This window comes from Rhinopithecus roxellana, chromosome 19 (genome assembly GCF_007565055.1).
Source record: "Rhinopithecus roxellana isolate Shanxi Qingling chromosome 19, ASM756505v1, whole genome shotgun sequence".
Taxonomy (NCBI): Eukaryota; Metazoa; Chordata; class Mammalia; order Primates; family Cercopithecidae; genus Rhinopithecus; species Rhinopithecus roxellana.
The window spans coordinates 70,800,646-70,826,217 of NC_044567.1; the positions used below are offsets into that span (position 1 = coordinate 70,800,646).

Consider the following 25,572-nt stretch of genomic DNA (forward strand, 5'->3'; position numbering starts at 1 on the left):
AACACTACTGAGCCACGACAAGGAATAAACCAGTGACACACCCAACAACTTGGATGGATCTCAAAAGCATTCTGCTGTGTGAAAGAAACTAGACATAAAGCACTACCTGCTATATGATTCCATTTTCTTGACATGCCAGACATTATTAAAAACTCTAGGGACAGAAACAGATCAGCGGTTTCGGGGCAGAGGCAGGACGAGGGAACTGACAACACGAAGGCAAAAGAAACCTTTCTGGAGCAAGGGAAACATTCTTCCTCTAGATCATGGTGCTCACTACACTATGTACACATTTATCTAAATGCATTGAACTGTACACTGAAAAGGGTGATTTTATTGTGTGCCAACATTTTAAAAACAATTAAGGGAGAGATCATAGGAACTCCTAGATAAACGCCAATTTTTAAAATATAACTCAACATCCGTTTTACACAGATGAGCATGGCCCCTTGTGCAAAGATGACATTCAGATCCGTGAAGCATTCTATAACATAATAATAATAATTCAATTCTGTGTATTTACTATAAACATATTAAGTTAAATATGCTTCCCTATTAAAGTGAAAGTCGTTAGATTTACACTCTTCTACTTAAACGGCGCCAGGCAGCTTGCTCATCCTTTTACTTACTATTTGAGGGCCTTTCTCAGCCTTCCCAAAGTGTTACTTTTCCAGTACATTAACATTTATCTTATATTAAAAAAATGAGTTGTCTGTTTGGGATGCTACCTAAGAAGTTTCTCAGCTATATTTTATTGTATGTAAATTATACCTCAATAGTTGATTTTAAAAAAAGAAAACAGGAATCACTTTCTAAAATGAATAATCCATTATATTTTTGCTCAATATTATGAGCATTCATTAAGAACTTACCCCATTTTCCTATAAAAAAAAAAAAAAAGAAACCCAAACCAAGCTAGCAAACAAGGTGAAAGGGAATGTGTGTGGGGAGTGTGGGGGCAGAGCCCTGGGAATATACTGACTTCCTGCTTGAGGAGGAACAAACTGTGATCAAGTCGCAGGAGAAAGTTCTATCACAGGTGTGTGTCAAGGAGCTCCTTTAGCACTCCTCCTCATTCTCCTTTACCGTTGCCAAATGTCCTAACTCTGCCCCCACCAAAATGTACATATTCTATTTCACGTTGTCTGACAGTGCTGCCTTGCACTAAGAAATACACGACAAGCTTGATATACTCAGGCACCAGGCCGTCATCATAACAGAGGTGGATTCCATGAAGGCTGGCTCCTGGTGCCACTAAACCACAGTGTTCAAGAGGGAGTTGGAGTAAGAAGCAAAGGCATTTTGTGAAAAACAGACTCTTAGGACATCTTACAAAGTCATGAACAAAAAAACACTTACGCTACATAATAAGTTATCAAAACAAATGGCAAAAACAGTATTACTCTGGACATGAGTCTAACACACATCACAATGAATGTCGACAATATAATAGAAGATAAGAATTTAGGATTTCTTTAGAAGTTAGCATGGTGTCAGTCACCAAACCTGCAATTCCTTCTAGCCTAGATACTGATTTTATGCCATCAAACTTACTGAGGTAATGATTTAAATTCCCCTGAAGACCACAATGCAAATCCATCATTACAAGGCTGCTTGACTATCAGTGGTGAGCATTTAGTATTTTTCTTCTATAAAGACCTTGTTAATTAAGAGTCGCATAATAAAACTGACAATTTGTTTGCTTGGTTAGTTTGATTTTACAGTGTGGAGAAAGTTTTGTTTGGATTTTTAATAGGAGAAAAATTTTCCCTCCTTTGGAGATAGGCTAAACAAATAAGCACTTTACACAAATAATATAATTATGACACGAAGAGATGCTGACCTAATGCTCCCCAAACTTCAGACAAACACTAAGGCTGTACTTTAACACCTGAGGCACAATGTGGTCCATGCACTTCCACGCATAGCACAGAGGTGCTATGGGAACACAGAGAAACGAGAAGGCTTCACATAAACAGCACCAGCCAAGCCGAGCAATCTTAGTGTTTACCACGTACATTAGCTGCTTCAAGCTAAATGGTATTTTAAAGAGAGGTTCTGTGCTTAAGTTCACTGGATAAAAAACAAAAAACAAAAAAACAAACACTACAAAGAGTAGGAGTCCTTGGCATATTGCAATCTAATTTCAACTTCTAAGTTGTGAGGGAAACTGCATCTACTATGTTGAAGAGATATAACATTCTGGGTTAATAGCTATTCTAGGTATCAACTGTAGGCACCCTTCTCTCTTCTGCTAGTAGGTTCTTACTTATTATTGCCCTTGCATTGTCAGAATGCAATAGTTGAATATATAAAATTCTGATAGCTCATACTTTGTTTTTTTTTTTTTTTTTTTTGAGACGGAGTCTCGCTCTGTCGCCCGGGCTGGAGTGCAGTGGCCGGATCTCAGCTCACTGCAAGCTCCGCCTCCCGGGTTTACGCCATTCTCCTGCCTCAGCCTCCCGAGTAGCTGGGACTACAGGCGCCCACCACCTCGCCCGGCTAGATTTTTGTATTTTTTTAGTAGAGACGGGGTTTCACCATGTTAGCCAGGATGGTCTCGATCTCCTGACCTCGTGATCCGCCCGTCTCGGCCTCCCAAAGTGCTGGGATTACAGGCTTGAGCCACCGCGCCCGGCCGCTCATACTTTGTTACAAGAGAAAGATCTTTTTTGCTCTGTAATTATAAAACATTTTCATCTTTAGATTTGTAAGCATCAATTAGAATGGTCAACCCAATGACTTTTCTCATTTGATATTATCTATTTCCTTCTAATACTTTTCATATACACACCTGCTTTCTACATTTGTCCACTTATGAAACTTATCCAGGTACATACTGGTACAGACATCATACAAGATTAAAGAATACTGTTATTTCAGCAAATAGATGAAATAACAGTATTCTTTAATCTTGTTGCAAAATACTAAGGAAATTCTTCCTACTGAATGACTACCTGGATGCTCATATCATGTTCCTTTTTTGCCCTTAGAAATATATATTATTCTTGAGTTTGAGAAAATTCTAGGCTATCACTTGGAGACTCAATCTGAGACCCTCTTTACAGAACTGATTTCATCATCATCTTTACAGTCTACCATGCTATCTGTCTCTTTGTATTCATCTTCTGATTGATCCAATGTTTGTGAAATGTTTTTCTGTCAATTTCCTTCTCATTGACATTATGAGTAGAAATTGAAAACTTCTGATTTTTCAACTACATTCACTAAAAGCTAAAAGTAACCTACAAAGATGGATTCTCCAGTTTTCTTTCATACCTACTTGAAAGACAATGCAATATTTGGGGTGATATAATAAGAAAATTAAAAGATGATGCAATAGTTATTACTGTAGCATCCTTCTAGGCAATCCCATTATTCTTATATTCTTTTTTTAGCATAGTTGAGAATAAATGAGTTAATAATGAACCAATTTCTAGGATAACAAAACAGCAAACTATTTCAAGACACAGAAACAAATAAGATCACTAATACTCCATAATGTATCTTAGATTTATAAAATGGCTCAATGGACCCACATGTAATTACAAGAGAGAATGAACTTTATTCTATTTAAAAAATAAGTATATTATACTATTTAAAAAATAAGAAAGATTTAACTTAAAAAGCTATCAATCCTTATGAATAGTTAGAACTGTTCAAAAAAGAAACTGAAAGTGGGTCCTGATGTTACACTGACAGTTAAAATTCTCCACAAATTTTAAACAGCTGTATTGTCTACACAATACCTCATTGAGTTAATAAAAATATTGCTATTTTAAGAGACAGTAGTCAAAAGGCAATGTTATTACTACAAAGCTGCTAAGGACACGCCGCCAACATGACTGCCCAGGCAAAGGCGTTCTCAAACTTCTCATTTTAAGGCTGCAGAAAGGTTAATCAAAATCATATGGTATCACTTAGTTCTTATTTTAAGAAAACATTTCCCTAAAAAAATTCTTTATATCCAGTAATATAAACTTTTAGTTTTCACCAACATGTATGTTTAACTTCTTTATTAAGTATATATATCAACATGCTGTTTAAGCTTTCAACTTTGAATACTATTTTGTTTTTTTTTTTTAACCACCTCAAATAAATTACAAGTTCAAAATTCATCAAACAAAACAAATTCTTTATTTGGGCAATATGATAACATTAATAATATACAGGTAACTTTGAATTCTAGCAACTGTGAAATCTAAACTTGAATATTATTCACTGTATATTTAGTGAATTCATTTTTCCCTACCTTCATGGGACATTAAAATAGGAAAGGAAGTTGAGTTCAAAGGAGAAATGGGGCTTTGTAGTCATCACTGCCACCTGAAGCCACCTGCCTCTAGCCATGGTCAATGCCACTGTGTTCTTTTGACATTACTGTTGATGGTAAATTCCTTGGGCCACGCATCTCCTTTGAGTTGTTTGCCGACAAAGTTCCAAAAACAGTGGAAAACTTCTGTGTGCTCAGCACCGGAGGAAAAGGATTTGGTTAGGAGGGTTCCTGCTTTCACAGAATTATTCCAGGGTTTATTTTATCGGCCAGGGTGCTGACTTCACACACCATAATAGTGCTAGTCCATCTACTGGGAGAAACCTGATGATGAGAACTTCATCCTGAAGCACACAGGTCCTGGCATCTTGTCCATGGCAAATGCTGCACTAACACAAATGGTTCCCAGGTTTTTGACCTGTGAAGCAAAGATTGAGTGGCTGGATGGCAAGCTTGAGGTCTTTGGCAAAGTGAAAGAGGGCGTGGATATCATGGAAGCCGTGGAGTGCTCTGGGTCCAGGAATGCTGAGACTGGCAAGAAGATCACCACGGCCAACTGCGGACAACTCTAATAAACCTGCTTGTGTTTGATCTTAACCACCAGACCATTTCTTCTGCAGCTCAGGAGAGCATCCCTCTATCCCATTTGCTCACAATATCCTGTAATGTTTGTGGTCTCACTGCAGTTCTTCGGTTTCCTTATTCCCCTCGACATCAAGCTGGACTGCAGTTAAGCTTATGATTATAGAATAAAAACTCAGTAACAAAAACAAACAAAGGAGAAATGGAAGAAAATTAAGATGTGGGGCCTCTGAACAGGTGACCCATAGAGAAATGTTCCAAAATAATTTAGACATGTAGTCACTTACTTAGATAAATAAGCAAAGTCACCAACATGCAACACTCTATTCCGCATCATTTCCCTAGCCTGGAGTCCTTTTCACACCTAGGGTCCATAGCAGCACTAGCCATGATAGTGAGTGCCAGTGAAATATCTTTCGGCTAGATGCAAAGGGCCAAGCAAAGAGGAGTGAAAGAAGAGATGCACAGAGAACAGTGACGAAGGGGACAGGGCTGCAGGGGCCTGCAGTGTGGGAAGAGACAAAAGAGAACAGTATTTCTGAAAACATATTTGGTAACCGATAAACCTCGGTTATAAGCCAAAGCACTAAAATGTATTCTATTTTAAAAACACCTTAACAAAACAAAAACCTTATGAAGCTGAAAATGACCAACTTTCTAGCTAAATGACATTCACACTCAGATATTTTACAAGACATAGCCAAGCACTTTGATAACTTGACAAAGTGAAATTTCAGAAGCAAAAAGGAAAACCTGTACTGAATATCCCCAAGTGATCTAGGACTTAAATATTCCCCTTCATGTCGGATACCCTGGCAAGTCAGGTAAGAAGTGACGTCATGGGACCTGACGTCACTTCAGTGTTGGCCACTTGGCCAGATATGCAAAGATGACTTTTCTTTCTTCGTTGGGGGCAGGCCGAGGGGAGAGAATAAGATCTGTTAGTTAAAAAACGTTTCTCCTCACGTCTATAATAAATACTTTCAGAATTAACATTTTTATTGAAACACACATCTAGACTAAACTGGAAAACGCGAGTTTTACTTTTAAGTGGGAACTCTATCTTTTAAACATTATGTGAAGAAATCTGTGCTGAAAATGCCCACTCCATAATTGATTAGCATAAAGGTCAGATTATGGTACTTAGAATATTCAATCAGAATTTCACCAGTAAAAACAAAAGCATGGGAAACCCCCAAAACATGACAATTACATTGTGTATTAATTACAGCTACACATTTTGATGATAACACATGTTGTATACCAATCCAGAAACAAGTGAAATTACACGTGTACTGTGAGCGTTCTCAACAGCAAAGACAACTAGAATTATCTCGTATATAATCAAATATAACTTATTAAGGATTTCACTCAAAATGCGCAATAGGGAAACTTGGATATTTGATATTTTGATACCATGAAGAAAATAAAAAGAAAATTATCTTAATTAGTTTCAAAAAATTTTGTTTGTTCTGAATTGACATCAATTTCTGGAACCTTTTCTGGGATGATTATAATGTAACCATAGTAATTAAAACTAGATTAGTTATTAGTTAGCAACTTAATTCAGGGGCAATGCAGGTTTGTTTCATATTCTCAAGATATTTTCCCCCTTCTTAATTTGGTATCTGAAGTTATTACATGCTCTGCAATATGCATTAAAACACATCAGCACAGATAGGGTGCTATGCATGTGCGTTAGCTATTTGCCCTAAATGAGAAAACCCATTCTAGGAGTAATGAGCTAGCACTTAATCCAAAGGCCAGATGGCTACCTTAAATGCTTTAGCTATCTTAATCTCCAAACCAAACCAGAAGCTTTGTTGTTAGTAAAATGAGTTTTCACATGCACTAAGTGGCCTCATTACTTAGTATAATGGATATTAGAAATCACTAGGGTAACATGAGTGGCATTAAGCCACGGACTGATTAGAAAGAGATACATATTAACTTCAAATAGAGACTTAAAGAAAAGATAAATAAATAAAAACAAAGAAAGATACATATAGACCCTCCCCAATCTGGGGTCAAGGGAACAGGTGTCCAGACTCCAGTAAGTGCAGGAGGCTGTATTGCTGAGGGTGCTCCCAGAGCTTGATACTAAATGGCTGTGTGCAGCCAGTGATCTGGAAGATGCTGGTTGCCTGGTGCAGACCATATTCTGTCACTGATACTGTCACGTTTGCCTCAGTGTATCTTTCAGGTAAAGGTTTGGTTAGAGAAATTAAACAGAGCTGGGCTGCATGCAACTTACAAAACTGTTTTCAGTGCCTGCCTGCTGATAGATATGAGGGTGTGGAATCCCGACGTGCTTTCATTACAACCTGGTAACTGTAAGGAGGATGCCTAGAGCCCTTACCTAGCTCTAATTGCTGGAGGATACTTATCTACCAAAAGGTACATAATAGTTGGAAATTGCCAAACTGGCTTAAGTCAACTTGTAAAAAAACAGAAAGAAAAGAAAAGAAAAAAGGATTTGTGGAAATAGAGAAAGTGATTGTAACTAAAACTCTGTGAGGGAAGATGTATCTGCTGATCCAAACAATCACTTTAAAATTGAAGTCCCTGTTTTTAAAGTTTCATTATGAGAGATTCATTTTACGTAAACCTCCTTCATCTGGAATGCATTTTACTTCTCCATAAACAGAGAACTGGACTAACTGTGAATGATTATTTTCTTAAGGGTAATGCTTTCCGAAAGAAAGAATCCCTTTAATATAAACCATATGCTAGTATCTTTGAAAGAAAAGATATTCTTCAGGAAATTAGTCATCTAGATCGGATCAAAGAAATGGAACCAAATGGCTTCTAAAGCTTATGGAGTTTATAGTCCCAAATATTTTCACTGTAAGCATGGAGCTTGTAAATACGACTGAATGAAATTTCACTGTATACACAACTCATTTTTTAACATCATATTTCTCTTACTATGATACTGATCTCAACCCAAGGCCTGGCCTGCCCACGGAGCCACTGCCTCCCTCATGTTCTCTATCCATGTTTCTAAAATGGGAGCATGCATATTCTCAGAGGATCTAGCATAGGTACCACCTTCCCCGAGCTCAGCAACATCATGACATGCCGCTGAAAACACACTGAAGTTAAAACCGATATGAAGGTGTGCTTTACAGGGCTAGAGAACTTGGTTTTGACCACTGATAAATTCCCAGGGCCTAGAAGAGCGCATGGCACTTTGTAGTGTCTGCCACATTTTAAGTAAATGAATCCCATAAAATCCATAAATATGCCTGTGGGGCACTATGCTAGGAACCAACCATACAAAGTCCTTACTGACAAAGCTCTTAGACATTCTACTAGGAAGGATAATAAATAAGCAAAGTAATTAGTTACAGCTTGGGATAGGTGCCATGAGGGAATAAATAGGATACTGTGATAGAGAATAATAAGAAATCTCCTCAGATACAGTTTTAGACTAACTAGCTAGTTAGGAGAAGAAATGTAGACAGATTTGAAACACGTTCTGGACATTTAACCAACAGGATTCACTGCTGGCCTGGATACGGGCCATGAGAAAAAGGCTGATTCCTAGGTATTTTGTCTTCCTAGGTTCTGCTATTGTTTTTATTTTAAGTTTAAGCAACTGGGTGATTTGATGATACCATTGATTGACAGAAGACATAAAGGAACAAATTTTGAAAGGAGGCCGGGTGCGCTGGCTCAAGCCTGTAATCCCAGCACTTTGGGAGGCCGAGACGGGCGGATCACGAGGTCAGGAGATCAAGACCATCCTGGCTAACACGGTGAAACCCTGTCTCTACTAAAAACTACAAAAAAACTAGCCGGGCGAGGTGGCAGCGCCTGTAGTCCCAGCTACTCGGGAGGCTGAGGCAGGAGAATGGCGTGAGCCCGGGAGGCGGAGCTTGCAGTGAGCTGAGATCCGGCCACTGCACTCCAGCCTGGGTGACACAGCGAGACTCCGTCTCAAAAAAAAAAAAAAGGAAAGGAAAAATTTTCATTTGGAATATGTTAAACTTGAAGAATCTACTGATATCCATTTGGAGATATCAATTAAGTTGCACAGTGGTTGGCAAAAAATAGGTGCTTAATAATTAAAAGAACTAAATAACAAATCAAACATAAAAATTACACAGAATTGAATTTAAAAATGAGTCTACAATGGTTTCTTTCAAACTCCAAGAACCAACACCCAAAGAGAAATACTAAAGGGGAATTTTAACTGAACATTATTTAATCAATGGACCTAATTATTTTTAATGGAGCTACTGACATCAACTACTTGTTTTAGTACTGTATAGGTAACACCTTATGATAACAGTAGATAGCAATAAACTATTATTAAAAAAATACGTATCAATAAAAGTTGACTTTCTAAGAATTAAAGCCCAAAGTAAACAATTTAAAGGTACCTCTGTTTCTTGGTCGAATTGAAAGCTCCGTCTAAGAACAATGCCTTAATAAAAAATCTTTTTTCTACTAAAAACAAATCAGTTTTTACTATATTAGAATGCGCTTAAAGGTTATTATATAGTAATGCAGGCACTTTGGAAGGTGGTACTTCAGCTGAAATAGTGTTTGTTGAACATTTGGATTGAATGGCTGATTCTTGCTCCTTTCCTATGTGCTGCTTCCAGGTGGTTAGAAAACAATCTAATTCTTCCTACCAGCAGAATGTAAAACAGGTTTCTATCAGACTTCGTTGTCAACCTTTGGAATAGGATGTATAAATAACAAGCATTAAATAGACTCATGTGACTCATGTATTACTTTGCAAATAAATTTTAGAAAATAATTACCTTAATTTAGACTATAATTTGAAGGAACAACCTAGAGCAGTTTCTCGATCTTAGCATAACTGATACTTTGGGCTCAATTATTCTAAGCTGTGGGGACTGTCCCATGCATTGGATGATTTTTAGCAGCATCCCTGGCCTCTACCAACTAGATGCCACTGGCACACCACTACCCATTCCCCCAGGTAAACAAACAAAAATGTCTCCAGACACTGCCAACGTTCCTTGGGGAGCCTCCAATTAAGAACCACTGACCTAGAGTCATTCCAGTTACAGATTAAAATCCTACATACATCAATGATGAAAATCATTGTAAGGATTCATGGTAGCCACGATAGCCAAGACTGCCTCAGTGATCCCCACCTCTGGTATTCACAGTCCCCTCCCACACAGCATCAGGGTTGGTTTATATGGCCAATAGAAGACAACAGAGGGATGACATGTGATTTCCAAGGCAGGGTGTGTAACCTCTGTCTTTCTCTCTCTTGGATCACTTGCTCTGGGAGAAGCTGGCTGCCATGTCATGGTGACATTCAAGGAGCCCTATGGAGAGGCTGCCTCCAAGGTCAGGAACTGAGGCCTCCAGCCAACAGCCATGGAGGACAGAGACTTCCCAACAAGAGTTACCTGAGGAAGATTTGAAGGAGATCCTCCCACCTCAGTCAGGCCTTCAGATGACTACAACTGTAGCCAACATCTTAGCGACGACCTCCTAAGAGACCCTGGGCCAGAGTCACCCAGCTAAGCTGCTACTGACTTTCTGACACACAGAAACTGTGAGATAATCGATGCCTTAAGCCACCGGGTTTTAGGATCATTTGTTACATAGCAATCAATAACTAATACAGAATTATAGCTGTTCCAAACACTAAAATAATGAGTTGAAACGCACCCTGGCAGGGAGATAAATTCTTATACTTCGTAACAGAATCACTACATTCTTTACCCAAGGGCACAAATGATGGCTTAGTAGCAATTTATCTTTTCCAGGAAAAAATGAGACAACTGAGCACCAAAACTGTTTCTCTTGAATTTAGGGTATGGTTTTAGGGCTTGCGGGGGGGCGGGGGGGGGGGGGAACAGAATAGATTAGTAACTTGATTTCTGTGGTAAGATAAATGATTTTCCACAAAGAAGTCCTTGAAGATCTTGATGGAGATTCACATACCAAAGCTGGCAGCTCCCTGTTCCTTCTTTCCTGTGATACAGCCACTAAACACAGGGCATTTCAGTAGGAAAATTTCAGATTTAGTTGTGGCTCAGGCTCAATGGGGATGATCCAGGAGAATGACAGAAAATCTGAAGGAATGCAGTTTCCTCAGATAGTTTCTAAACCCACAAGTCAAGTCCCAGGCATGTCTCCTACTGACACAGGCACATTTGTTTATCCCACTTTGCACATAAAAAGCTAAGTTAATTACAAATGAACTTGGATTAAGTGAATCTTTAAATTTTATCTTACTGGGAATAAACAATACTCCAAGAAAGTACATCCCAATTTCTTACATAACTTGGAAAGCATCTTGCACTGAAACTATCTCTGAGGGTGCTATGGGCTGAAATGCGTCCCTGCACAAATTCCTGTGTTGAAGTCCTAACCCCCAGGATCTCATGATGGAACTGTAATTAGGAAGAGGGTCTTTAAAGAAGTAATTACATTAAAAAGGAGTCATTAGAGTGCACCCTACTTCAATATAATTGGTGTTCTTATAAGAAGAAGAGATGAGGACACAGACACACACACAGGGAAGGTCATTCGAAGACACATGGAGAATACAACCATCTATAAGCCAAGGAAAGAATGTACAGTGAATCAGCAAGAGAACTAACATAACTAACTACATTTTTGTTTAAGGGGCCTTTACCCATTCCTGCACATGGGCAAAGATAATTTTAGAGCACTGAGATAATATGCAAAAACCGCCATCAGGTAGTTTTTAAAACTAACTCTGAGATTAAAGGAGAAGTATGTGAACAACTATGTTTTGTTAAAGATTTATAGGAGCACTGTGACTTGACTAAGGACAAGGATACTCCCAGCCTCCTCGGACCCTTGCTGGTGCGCAGATGTCTGTGGTCATCAGTTACCTCTTCACCCCAACCCTGTCTCCTTCCCCTGGCTTTAAACATAAAAACAGCCTAAAATGTGTTCCGACTTGAGAGGGTCCTCTGGGACACAAGTCCACCATCTTCGTTTGCTGGCTCTCCAGACAAACCTGCTTTTCCTCCCACCAACTCTCGTCTCTTGTGCATGGCTTGCAAGTGGCACGCAGCCGAACCTGGGTTCAGTTATGAGAGGCCTCAGAAGAAACGAATCCTGCCGACACCTTACTTCAGACTTCTAGCCTCCAGAATTGTGGAAAAGTACATTTCTGTTGTTTATGCCGCTCCCAGTCTGTGGTACTTTTATATTGCAGCTCTAGTGAACTAATCCAGAGGGCTTTCTGGTTGCCCTTGTGTTTGCTGGGTCCTCTGTGATCCTGAATCTGGTCGCTTCCACTAATCATAGCCACGATGCCATTGGAAAATTAATGTGCAGACCATGATGTCACACTCTCAGTTTTAAAAAGCAAGTCACAATGACACTAGATCCCCAAATTATCTTACTGGAAATAAACAATATTCCCAGTAAGAATATTGAACTGTAAGAAGAATGAACTGTTAGAACTGAGGTCTCTTTTACTCTGGCCTTCTTGACTTTTACCAATACTTCAGAGCAGGGAGGAGAAAAAAGGGAAGAATTAATTTGAACAACTTAAGTGGAAATAATTGAACAATGAAGTCCTTCTTCGATCTAACAGTGGAAGGGGTTTCTGAAACTTGATGACCATAATCCAGGGCAAAAGACTTACTGGAGGAATGTCCACTGTGTTGAATATGGGTTTAGAGATGATTTGCTGTGACGGTGTTGAAGCTGAGCAGCTGGGCTGGGGAGGGGCAGTGTCCTCAAAGTAACAGAGACCTGGCCATCACTTAGGATAACATTCTCAGGTGAACAGGTACAGCTAGTCCAACTGAAGGGGAAAGTAAAGCTTTCAAGTTGAATAGCTAAGGAGAAATTTTAGGCTGGGTGTGGTGGCTCATTCCTGTAATTTCAGTATTTTGGGAGGCTGAGGCTTCCAGCGATCCTCTTGCCTCAGCCTCCCAAAGTACGGGACAACATAGTGAGACCCTAGTCTATAAACAACAACAACAACAACAAAAATTACTATTTTAAATTAGCCTGGTGAAGTAGTGTGAACCTGTAGTCCCAGCTCCTTGGGAGACTTGAGGCAGGAGGATGCCTTGAGACCAGGAGTTGGAGGCTGCAGTGAGCTATGACTGTGCCACTGTATTCCAGCCTGGGTGACAGAGCAAGACCCTGTCTCAAAAAATTTTTAAAGAGAAGTCATAGTAGTGACAAATTATTCTGAAGTCCAAATCCCACAGAAAATAGCAAGATAGGGAAAGGTCAGTTTACCACATCTAACGCGTTGAATGTTTACTATGCCTAGTGCTGGGCTAAATGCTCAACGTGCATACCATTTAATCTCCACTCCGATTCCATGACAGATGTTATTATCTGTCAAAGACAAATAAGCTCAGAGAGGTTAAATTACATATCCATAAAGTAAGACATAGAGTTATACATTTCTGTATGACAAAATGACTAAAGTTACTTACACATTATCTTTTTTCTTTTTAAATGTGACTACTAGAAAATTTGAAATTACATGTGAGCTTGTATTATGCCTACAGAACTACATCTATTAGCTTCTTAAAATCTAGGAAGAAAAGTAATCCATTTGCTTAATCACAGTAGATATTTAACTAGAAATCTAAGGAATTAAAAGCTTCTGGTGCTTTGAAACTTACAAAACGAGATGAGTTATCATTTTTCACAGTCTTCGCATTTCCAAATGATTCCAGAATTGGATTTGCTTGCAAAAGCTGCCGTTCAAGTTCCCCCTAAAAGACATTACACATACACACACACACACAAATAAAAGCAGATGTACGTTAATCTAATGTCTTTACTCAAGTTATCAGGGAAAAAATTTCTAAAAAAGAAAATGCATCTTTTCCTCAGTTTTTTCATTCTGTCTGCCATCCAGCAACTTTTATTGGCTTCTTAATCCTGGTTATGATAATGGACTCTACTAAAGGAAAAAAATTAGCATCTATAAAGTGATCACAAGGAGAAGAAGATGTCACGCTGAACAGAGAAGATCAACTTAAGCACGGGGCATGTAAATCAGGCAGAGAATTTCAAAAATAAAACAGATTGGCTTTCGTGAAATGAAATTTAGCATGACACTTCAATTAAGAACATACTAATACTTCTGTTTATTTTAACTCTGCCTTATTTGAAAACTTTAAGGCAGTTAATTTAACAGTTACCACTATATTGATGTAGCACTTTCCAGTTTTCCAAGGAGTTTCATATACTATCTCTATCATACAGACAGGGCGATGTCTTCGCCTCCACTTTCAGAGGATGGTAAAGACGCTGATGCTGCTAACTTGCTCAGATTTAAAAGGCTAAGTAGAGAGTATTTGGTAAAATGTCTGCTTTAGTCAGTGTCTTTACTTATATGTAAATTAGGCTATAAAACAGATTTTACAAACAAAACATGGAAATATATTAATATGTGCTTTAATCATGAAACACAATAGAAAGCTTTATGAGAAAGCACGATGCCATTTCTGGTCATGAAAAGCACCAGAAGTGATGTTGTGCTTCTGGAATGTAATTTCAGAATTACATTTTATGACTTAAATAAATCTGCTTTTTCCAAACATAAATCTTAACCCTATATTTTAAAATACCCACAGTATTTTAGACCTAAAGAAAAACTAACTAAAAGCTGCTAGGAAATGCGATACTCTAAGCAAAAAAGATGAATATAAAGAACCTCACACAAGGCTTTTAAATTAGTGGTATTTGGTATGTGAGGCACTCCATCACCATCAAATTCAAAAAAAAAAGAACAAATATATGTCATCCGTACAGTTCTGTCACGCCACCCTGGTGTGGACTGTCCCTCTGCTGAAAGGGTAGGGAAGTGTTCCTGAGGCACATTACACAGGAAGGGGACCTGCTCCACCTACATCCATTACAGCATGATCTGGACTGTCTGCACGTTCACAGGTCTTAAGTACAATCTACAACTGTGTTCAGCTGAAACCAGTCAGGAACCAGTCTTGTTGAGAACCTCAAGCTACCTGGATGTCATTACATGGCATCGGTTCGTTTTCTTGGCGTTAAGACAGTTTCCTCCCTGTACAACAAATCTTCTGGTTTCCTCACTTAAAAACCCTTACCAGACTATTTTTGCTGTGCATTTTTCTAAACTATTACATGCTGCCAAACTTCCTTAAGCATGGTATCCCGAACAACTGATGACTGGGAGTCATTGTTAAAAATGCCAGTCAGGGGCCAGGCATGGTGGCTTATGCCTGTAATCCCAGCACTTTGAGAGGCCGAGGTGGGCGGATCACGAGGTCAGGAGATCGAGACCATCCTGGCTAACACGGTGAAAACCCGTCCCTACTAAAAATACAAAAAAATCAGCCAGGCGTGGTGGTGGGCACCTGAGGCAGGAGAATCGCTTGAACCTAGGAGGCAGAGGTTGTAGTGAGCCGAGATCACGCCACTGCACTCCAGCCTGGGAGACAGAGCGAGAGACTCCATCTCCAAATAAAAAGGAAAGAAAAAATGTCAGTCATTATTCGGTGATAGAACAGACTGCCTGCCCCCATCCCCCTCCGGGGTTGGCAGTCACTTCCATCAGCATTCCTATGACTAATATCTTGCAAAGCCCTTGGTATACTCAGTTTGTATTAACTGTTTGGGTCTCTAAAAGCCTTTTTTTTTTTTTTTTTTTTTTTAACCTAATTCAATCTATGTGATGAGAATGTGGAAACTTGGAAAAACACTGGCATTCTGGTAAGTGGGGCATTACCTTAATAGTAAATATCTACTGCTAGACTGTGGATTCCTTAAAATCACACACCATCCTACCAAATCATAAGAAAAAATATTTTGATAGTCCATCTTTAAAGAGTTTTCCTAACTTGGAGGTAAAGCCAGTAATGCATATCTTACTTTAATATTACTTAGATATGACTAAAAAGATCACTGGAGTCAAATTTTTTACTGGTTCTTTCCTTTTCCCGTGTGTGTGTGTGTGTGTGTGTGTGTGTGTGAGAGAGAGAGAGAGAGAGAGAGAGAGAGAGAAAAGAGAAAGAGAAAGAGAAAGAGAAAGAGAGAGAGAGAGAGAGAGAGAGATTGATCCACTGATCCTATTCTTCTTGTGTTGGCTTCAAGTAACCTGGTTGTATCCCCTGTGCCTAACTCGGTCAGTATCAGATCAAAATGATACTTGGCAAATGTTCTACTGAATGAATGTATAATCAGAGGTTCCACGGGTATCCAACTCTTTATATGTGAGGACTTTTTCTGCTTATCTGTGATGGTGGATATCATGAAAATGATGCACAAACCTTTTTTTTAAATAGCTCATCAGCTAGCATTAGTGTATTTTATGTGTAGCCCAAGACAATTTTTTTTCTTCCAGTGTGGCCCAGGGAAGCTAAAAGGTTGGACACCTGGAATTCTAGAAGTATTTGGGGAGGGGATGATAGTGAGCCAAAGGCAACAAGAAGATTTATGGGTCCTCAGAGTCACCATGGTAATTGTGAACTCAGGCACCCCTCCATCCCTGGCGTTGGTCCCACTACGTTAATAGTGTCATGGTATCACTCCTACTAATGGATTTGTGGACACTGGTGAGACTGAGTAATGATCTCAAAAACTCATAAATGAATCCCCAAAAACCTGGTACAAAGCTAAGTATCATAACATACAGAAATTCACATGAAATGAGATAATTTCTGTGTTGAACAATTTCATAATTAGACAAATGGTGCTAACAAATCTCAACCAAATTATGAAGGCATTTGTAAACCATCAGGGGGCAGTGACTATTCACTTTTCCTCTTGAATTGGATGGGCAATGTCCTTCGTTTCTATTCTATAATGTTACTTTGGAATGTAGAAAACAAGCAGCCTTAGCTATTGAAATGATTTTTAAAGTTCTAAATATTTAGAGTTATAGACTGCTTTAAAAGTTTACCAGTCATAGTGAAAATTATACTCCTGGGTTTATTACATAGTATAATATACGCTCGCTATATGATATAGCATGAGTTCGAAATGGTTAAAAATATATACCTCTTTCAAAAGTCCAGTTCAGCCAGCAAGGGGACTCAGGCTGGGATCGGGCTGTACCTTGCAGGCCTGGCAGGGCAGAGCTGCAGGAAGGTTAAAAGCAGGCAGCAGCAACCAATCACACGCTGAAAACCAGACTCTAATCTCAACTGGCAGGCTCTCATTACTTGCTACTTGCTATCTATCACCTTTCTGTCTTGGTTCAGCACAGTTTAAACCAGGTTGGGGAAAGACACAAAGTCGTCCTGAAGATGACTGGAAAGACAGGGAGGCAAGTGGGCTGGCTTGAAGGAATCATTTGTAGGGGATGGTCAAGTTTTAGAATTTAATCATTTTCAAATCTGCTCTGAAATTGCGCTGTGCTGAGGCTTTGTGAACTCTGTGCTAGACTTTGAGGGTCTCTAAGAGCAACCTCTCTGGAGGAAAGAGGGCACACAGAAGCTGTACTTGCAGTCGGCTGGTGGATACTAAGGGGATAGAGCCAAATACGACCTTTAGTTTTGTTATAAAAAGTACACCAAAAGTTCGTAGATAAATGTTTATTTCAAGTTTACTTAAGTATTGTGACTTAATTTTGAACACTGATTTGCTTATATTTGTTCATATTTCGAAAATGAAGATGAAATTTAAAAGGTAAACATAAAAGACTGACCACACTGCTCACTAGGATGGCTTTAATAAAAACATAGACAATGCCAAGTGCCGATGAGGATATGGAGAAACTGGAACTCTCACATGTTCCTGGTGGGAATGTCAAATGCTGCAGTCTCTTTAAAAATGTTTAACAGAATTACCATCTGACCCAGCAATTCAACTCTAGGTATCTACCCAAGAAAAATGAAAACATACGTTCTCACCATAACTTGTACGTGAGTGTTCATAGCAGCATTAATTATAATGGCCAAAAAGTAGAAAAAATCCATATTCATTTTCTGATGAATGGAGAAACAGAACGTGACACATATTTAATATAATGGAATATTATTTGGCCATAAAAAGGAATGAAGTACTTATATGTGCTAGAATCTGGACGAACCTTGACTATATTATGCTAAAAGAAAGAACTGTCAGGGAGGACCACATATTATATGATTCCATTCACACAAAATGTCCAGAATAGGCAAATACAGAGAGACAGAAAGTAGATTAGTGCTTGCCAGGGGCTGGGGGGAAATAGCAGGTGACTGCTAATGGGTATGGAGTTTCTTTTGGGGTGAGGAAAATGTTCTAAAATTGATTATGATAATAATTGCATAATGTGAATATACTAAAAACACTAAATTGTACATTTCCAATGGGTACATTGAATGGTATATGAATTATATCTCAATTAAGTTGTTTAAAAAAAAAAATGAGTAGACAAACGAGCAAATAAATAAAGGACTGACAAAATCAGGAGCCTAGAAATGCCCTTGCTTTTGGGTTTACAATTCATACTACCGTTTAGTGATAAAATGCTGGATGTATACACATAACTCCTCAGAATTTAACTTTTGCTTATAAAGTGCAATATAAAATCACAAACCAGTGGTATCAAATCAACCAAAAGAAACTGTGACCTTGGAAAGTACAGACTTTTCACATTGTAACTGTAACTTTAAGGCAATCATTCAAGTGGGGTGAAGAAGTCGCAGACAGTGACACCCAGCAGGGGGAGAAGTAACTTCTTGACAGGACCCTTCCAGGATGTGACCATTCCCTATCGCGCTGTTAAATATTTCATGTTCCTCAGTTGTGTTGGGGAAGAAAAATTGACAACGAGTCTTCTTCTGATATTTCTAAAAACATCAGCATAGCTACTGCTTAACTATGATTAAAATCAACTTGGGAAAAGCAGCATTGAAGACTGTGTGCACAGTGGACACATGCAGTACGACATGCAAATCGGCAATGACGGGGAAGCACGGCCCAAAGAAGCTGCTGCCTTCTTCTTTGGGAGAACGTGCTTCCCAGGGATTGATTTGACTCAAAGTAAAATCTAGGGTGGGGGGGTAGGCATGCTACTCACATACAACAGGGATCCACTCTGTAGTTTAAAATGACATCGAAACAAAATGTTAACAACAATGATTTATGCGTTCCATAGGAAATTGGAAAACCTAAATCTGTGTATTAATTGCTTAACACTATTTCAATAGTGACCCAAGTACATATTAAAAGGACATTTAGCAAGTACCTCTAAAGCATAAAGAAAAGCTGGTTTCTGGCCCAGATTTTCCTTCTTTAACTGGCAAAGAAGCTTTTAAATATCCTACAGGATAATGATTATTTTATTAACCCTCTTCATTTGTATCACTGGTCTATTCTGCAGCTAAAGGAGCAAAAGGACATCATAGGCCTTCATAGGTACAGTACAGCTTGGGTGGCTGGCAATCTCTTAAGAATGTTAAGAAAGATATTTTAAAATCTCAGTGTCTATGACAATTCCTTAGATATTTACGATTATTTCTTTATATTAACAGATCATTTCCATAACTCGATATTATTGTTTCTTGCTTTATATCAGCTTTGTATCATTATGTTTGGAAAGACAAACCAAAACCCTTCCAATGCTAGGGAAAGGATTAAATCCAAGTATAGATGTCCTACTCTATCTAAGGTATCTGGCTCAGGTCTGCCCTCCTTCTCCTCCCAGGTAGTGAGAAATGGAGGATATGCTATGATTCTTGGTTTGTTCATTGCTATGGTCTGTCGAGCTGAAAGGTAGGCATCTGATAATTAGGAAGAATAACAGTCTTACACTGCTTGCCCAGTATAAAGAACATTGTAATTGACTTTATTTTACTTATTTTTAGAGATGAGGTCTTGCTCTGTTGCCCAGGCTGGAGCACAGTTGTGTGATCACAGCTCACTGCAGCCTCAAATACTTGGGCTCAGGCCTTCTGTCTCAGCCTCCCAAACACCTGGGACTATAGGTGCATACCACTGTGCCCAGCTCTAATTTATTTAATATATTAAATATAATCGGGCCTTTGTTAAAACACATACAGGCATAAACTATGCCATGCCATAAAACTTTAACAGATCAGAAATTTGTTAGCTCCAAAGGTACAACTTTTAAAGAGGCAGCCCCAAATTTAAAATGTAGTGTAGGGCACAAAGCTAGGTTTCCATGTGTCTGGTAAGTATTAAAATAATTCCACCTAGTAAATGGCATATGAAACCATAATTTATAGGCTTCATAAACATGCAGTTCAATGTCATGATAAAATGGCAAATAAATATTAAAATTTATCTAGAAAACAAATTTAAAGCAAAACAGCATGCGCTTCTCAAGAAAGAATAAGGCTCTAAGCAATACATTTTCAAAAGTAAATTTTCTTAATGACAGATTTCACTTAGAACTAGTGGCATCTGATTCTAGCAGAGACTCAATCTACAGACAGAAATTAGTGCAAACACTCAAGACTAAGAAGCATAAAGAAAAGCACTTGCCTGGTGTTTCACTGGTTTAGGCGATTCCTGCTGTTCATTACAAACAGACAAATGCAAATGTTAGCAAGTTTGAGTCTTTGCCTAGCAGTAAGCCATTTCCAAAGCACCAAGCCAATGTGCAATTGAGAACTGTGGAAGCTGGGCTGGCTGGCATTCTCTCAGGCTGTATTAACTACCACTTCTGCATGTCTAGAACTTAAGGAGAACTGACATTTCTATTCTTGCCCTTTTTCTATCATCACTTCTTCCCATATCTCTATCCTCCCCTCAGGCTGCTGTGGGTAGTAGCAACAGTCTACTGCAAGTTCAGAAAGAACTGCTGAAAATAGGCGAGCATCTTCTTCTGGTGGAAAATAAGTCTTCATAAGCACTGCTGAACAATTCTCAGCAAATCTTTGCAAGAAATTAGGCATCAAGCCACAACCATAATTCCAGTTTGCCCTGTCAGAAAGCCTCTTTAACAGCAATTTCCTTGTATCCTAGCCCCTGGAGTGGAAAAAAGCGTTGCTGGGTAGGTGGCGGGGAGCGGGTGGAGACAAGGGAGCTGTCAGTTATAGCAGTGTGAGAGTAGACTGGCTTCCTTATTTTTGCTTCTGAAATTATAAATGAATAAGAAGAAGATTTAAAAAACAACAGAGCAGAAACTTACAGGAATATTATGGTCCTTTCTTCCTTTATGTGAAGAAGCAACATGGGCAAGGTACTGAATAACTTTCTTTGTATTTTCTGTCTTCCCAGCACCTGACTCACCCCTGAAAGAAAGAATTAATATTGGCTACTTTAACAAAAGCACAGCACATGCATTCCAAAATTACAACTGAAAAATTAAATTGCATTGGAACAATAATTAATAAAAATAAAAAGAGAACAGAAAAAATAACGATCAGCAGTAGTTAGAAAAGAAAATTATTCTTGTAAAAGGTATTAAATAAGAAACCCAAATAATTCTTCTTTTTCTTTGAGATGGAGTCTCACTCTGTTGCCCGGGCTGCAGTGCAGTGGCACGATCTTGGCTCACTGCAACCTCTGCCTCCTGGCTTCAAGCAATTTTTGTGCCTCAGCCTCTTACGTAGCTGGGATTACATGCACACACCACCATGCCCGGCTAATTCTTATATTTTTAGTAGAGATGGGGTTTGGCCATGTTGGCCAGGCTGGTCTCGAACTCCTGGTCTCAAGTGATCTGCTCACTTCGGCCTTTTAAAAAAAGCACTGGGATTACGGGCCTGAGCCACTGCGCCCAGCAAACCCAAATATTTCTTGATAGATGCCAGTAAGAGGACACAGGAATATGTTCATGACACTCTTTTTTCCCTTGAGGGTGGGGGGTTCTACCAGATAAGTGAAATTTATTAGAACATTCATGAAGAAAACTCTTCAGTACCATAAACATGACCAGCACTGCAAACAGAGAATCCCTAAAACAATTAAATTAATATGATTTAATCTGAAGGAGCTGAAAGAACTCTGAGATGCCTACTGGTACTGATACTTATTTTCAAAGCCATGGAAAGCCTTTTCAGATCCCCCTGTCACAGCAGGCTAGTGATGATTTGCTTCCTGGTGCCAATGTTGTGCCTCATTTGCACCTTGTTAAAGATCTTCCCATCATTTGCTGGCCTCATAGGCTGGGTTCCTGATGGTAGGGGCTATGGCCTCATATATTTATTTATTTGTGTTTTGTTTCTTTTCTTTCTTTTCTTTTTGTTTTTTTGAGACAAAGTCTTGCTCTGTTGCCTAGGCTGGAGCGCAGTGGCGTGATCTCAGCTCATTACAACCTCTTCCTCCTGGGTTCAAACAATTCTCCTGCCTCAGGATCCCAAGTAGCTGGGACTATAGGCGCACGCCACCATACCTGGCTAAGTTTTTGTATTTTTAGTAGAGATGGGGTCTAGCCATGTTGGCTAGGCTGGTCTCAAACCCCTGACCCAAAGTGATCCACTTGCCCAGCCTGTGTTTTGTTTCTTTTTAATCCTTGTAGCTTTGCCCAGTGTTGACACATAGGCAGACATAATTTGTTGTCAAAATCAGTAAATACTATGAATTTTGTTGTGAATAAGGACAAATGCCACCACTTTAAATGATTCATATTTACAAGCAAGCCTGGCACATTTTGAAAGTTGCTTTTCATTTCTACTCAGTACTAGGCTTGAAATACAGACAAGCTGCTACGCACACAGCGATACCTGAATTACGGCCTCTGCTCAAACACTGAAGCTCCCCTAAGACATGATCAAAGCAAACCTAACTTTACAGTTAACAAAATTCTCAATTTGGATTATAATAAAAATTTCAATGTCTAATTAATTTTTCTTTAAAAAAAAAACTCCAAACTCAAAAATGTTATTATATACATTGCCCATGAATAATCCTCTAAGCATTTAATCTAAGGATTGAAAATCTAATTTTTCTAACAGGACTCTTTCTTGGAATTGTACTTAGAATTGCACTATTTGAGCCGGCCACAGTGGCTCATGCCTGTAATCCCAGCACTTTGGGAGGCCAAGGCTGGAGAATCGCTTTAGCCCAGGAGTTCAAGATCAGCCAAGGCAACATAATGAGACTCGTATCTACAAAAAAAAAAAAAAAAACAAAAAACAAATTAGCTGGGTGTGGTGGCTCCCACCTGTAGTCCTGGCTACTCAAGAGGCTGAGGTGGGAGGATCTCTTGAGCCTAGGAAGGTGAGGCTGCAGCGAGCTGTGATTGTGCCACTGTACCCTAGCCTGGGCAACAGAGCGAGACCCTGTCTTAAAAAAAAAAAAAATTTACTGTTTGAAGTGTCCAAATCTTAAATTTTTTGGTAGCCTTACTGGTTGCATTATCTTAACACTGCACCCAGATAACCACAAACTAAACCGCAGGGAAGACTGGGTGAAGGAACCCTAGTGACCAACTGTTGGCCTCAGTAAGGACATTTTCTTCTCTGGGCCTCAATACACCAAATCTGTAAAATGCAGGCATTGGGTCAGATCCTTTCTAGTTCCAAGAGCTGATAATTCTAGATATAACCCATTTAATGGTTTATAAGACTATTTCCTATGTGAAGCTTATTAATCACCCCTCATGTTAGCATAACATTAGTTCCCTTCAATGATTCGCCATCCAGGAGTGTTTGAATCTTGGACACTCGAACCTACCAAACTTTTATTTTAAGGTTTCTGCCCACTATTCCTGCTAAAAGAGGCCTTTCTGGCAACCAAGATTACATCAATCTGTAGTCTCATTTTTATATCATCTGTATTATTAAATCCATCTGTTGTTTTCTTTTACAACTTTGATAGTTTCACTTTTTACAGCTGAAGCTTCAATCTGAAAAAAATTTTATGATTTGAGGTAAGACTTTAATCTAATTGTTTCCCCTGGATGACCCAGCCCACCTCCCAATATCAATGACTGACAAAGACATTCATTCTCAGGTGATCTACAATGTTATCTTTTAGACAGGAATGGTGGCGGGCGCCTGTAATCCCAGCTACTCAGGAGGTTGAGGCAGGAGAATTGCTTGAACATGGGAAGTGGAGGTTGCAGTAAGCCGAGATCTTGCTACTGCACTCAAGCCTGGGTGACAGAGAGAGACCTCATCTCAAAAAAAAAAAAAAAAGTTATCTTTATCTTATTCTTATTCCCCATACATGTGGCTTATTTCCAAGTCAGCACCATATTCAGTGGTTCTGAAATGTGGCTAACCAGAGCACCCACCATCATCCTTCTTTTTGAAAAGAGCAAAAAGAAATCAGGTAGACTCTGAGGTTTATTTTTTACATCAACTTCAAATAGTTTTTTTCTGTTATCTCTTCCCCGTCTCCCTGCCTCCCAAATAAAAAACGATAGTTAGAATTTTGAGTTAAATGGTATCAATATTCAGCCTCTTTTTTTTTTTTTTTTTTTTTTTTAGGAGAAATGATGTCTGTATCCCTGTGTCTCCCAGGTATAAGTTTTGCATTTTTCTAAGTTCAAAACAAGCAAGGATCATGTTTGCCTTATTTATCCTTAAAATCACAGTGCCCAACAGAGCAAGTGCTTGATATAGACTGCCGAGTCAATGAATGAATGTAGGCCCTACACATTTTAAAGGTTTATTCCTAGGCTCTTTTTAATAATTTTTGTTCTTATCCATCTCTTTTCATCACCATTATATTTTCTACCTGGCTACTATTGGTACACAGATAAGACAATAGCTGCTATTCATTCATTCAATTACGTATTCTTTCAACAAACATTTGCAAATCAACTTTTATGTGTCAGGCATTCTTCTAAGTGCTAGGGATATAGTGTGAATATAGTCTATGTCCTTGTGGGGCGCAAGGTAAGAAGAATAGACAGAAAATAAATAAGAAAAACAGGTAAGATTATCAGATTACAAGGATACAAGGAATGCTACAAAAGACACCAAAAGGAAAAAGAGAAGGAAGGACAGCCCCCTCCTGTAGATATGAAGGTCAGGGGAAAGGCTCCTGAAAGACGAGCAAGAACTGGCAAGTGAAGAGCTGGGGAATGTGTTTAGGAAGATGAAGAGGTACATGCAAAGACCCCAAAGCAGAAAAGAGCTTGGCCTAGTCCAGGGACTGATGGCCAGGTGCCAGGATTTGACATAAATAACAATCAGGGGAGGGAGTGGCAAGAGAGACAGATGGAGCAGGAAGGGGAGGGGTGCCATGGACCCTGGAGGTCATGGTAAAGAATCTGGGTTTTATTCAAGAGCAATTTCTTAAATAGCTATGACAGTGGTCTCTCTGTTGTGTTCTCAACATTATTAGAAATACTGAGTGTTTCCATGTTAATCGTGAGATTGGTTGTTGGTTTCAAAAAGATAATTTCTTATTACGCCAAGAAATGGGCCTCTTTTTTAGACTGACGATGACTTGTCTCAAATATAGTGATGATTGTTACTTTCCAGCCTGGTTTGTCTCTGTGGTTTCCCAGCTAACCCCCTCACTCGACATGCTTCAGTGTGACCCTAAAGCATTTTTTCCTGCCTGTCATACTTAGGCAGCCATACTTCAACAATTGCTTACGAACTCTGCTACATTTTACATACTTCAGGTCTAAGGTAACTCTGCTATAGAAAATATGGCTTCAAAGATAGATATATTCAAAATCTTGCTGTTGAGCTCCCAAGAGGATAGACTACGGGCCTTACATTGCCCACTATAAAATGGGGATAACAGCTCCTAATGCATAGGGTTGCTGAAGAAAAAATATAGCCCAACTAAAGCATGTAAGTGGCATTCAGTAAACATTATCCATTACTGTCTACTCAAATATTCATCCACTATACATGAGGTGATTTGAATTA

At 39.0% G+C, this 25,572-nt stretch overlaps 1 protein-coding gene across 2 annotated transcripts in view; it reads right to left on the minus strand.

Annotated features, from left to right (window-relative positions):
• MYH10 (myosin heavy chain 10) overlaps nucleotides 1–25,572 on the minus strand; it is a 153,355-nt gene that overhangs the window by 79,755 nt on the left and 48,028 nt on the right. For both annotated transcript variants that reach the window (XM_030923661.1, XM_010362445.2), the window contains exons 5-6: nucleotides 20,925–21,027; nucleotides 13,483–13,575 (exon numbers count right to left, since the gene is read on the minus strand). In XM_030923661.1, coding sequence (XP_030779521.1) covers nucleotides 13,483–13,575; nucleotides 20,925–21,027 — 196 coding nt within the window. The remainder of the gene's footprint in view (nucleotides 1–13,482; nucleotides 13,576–20,924; nucleotides 21,028–25,572) is intronic.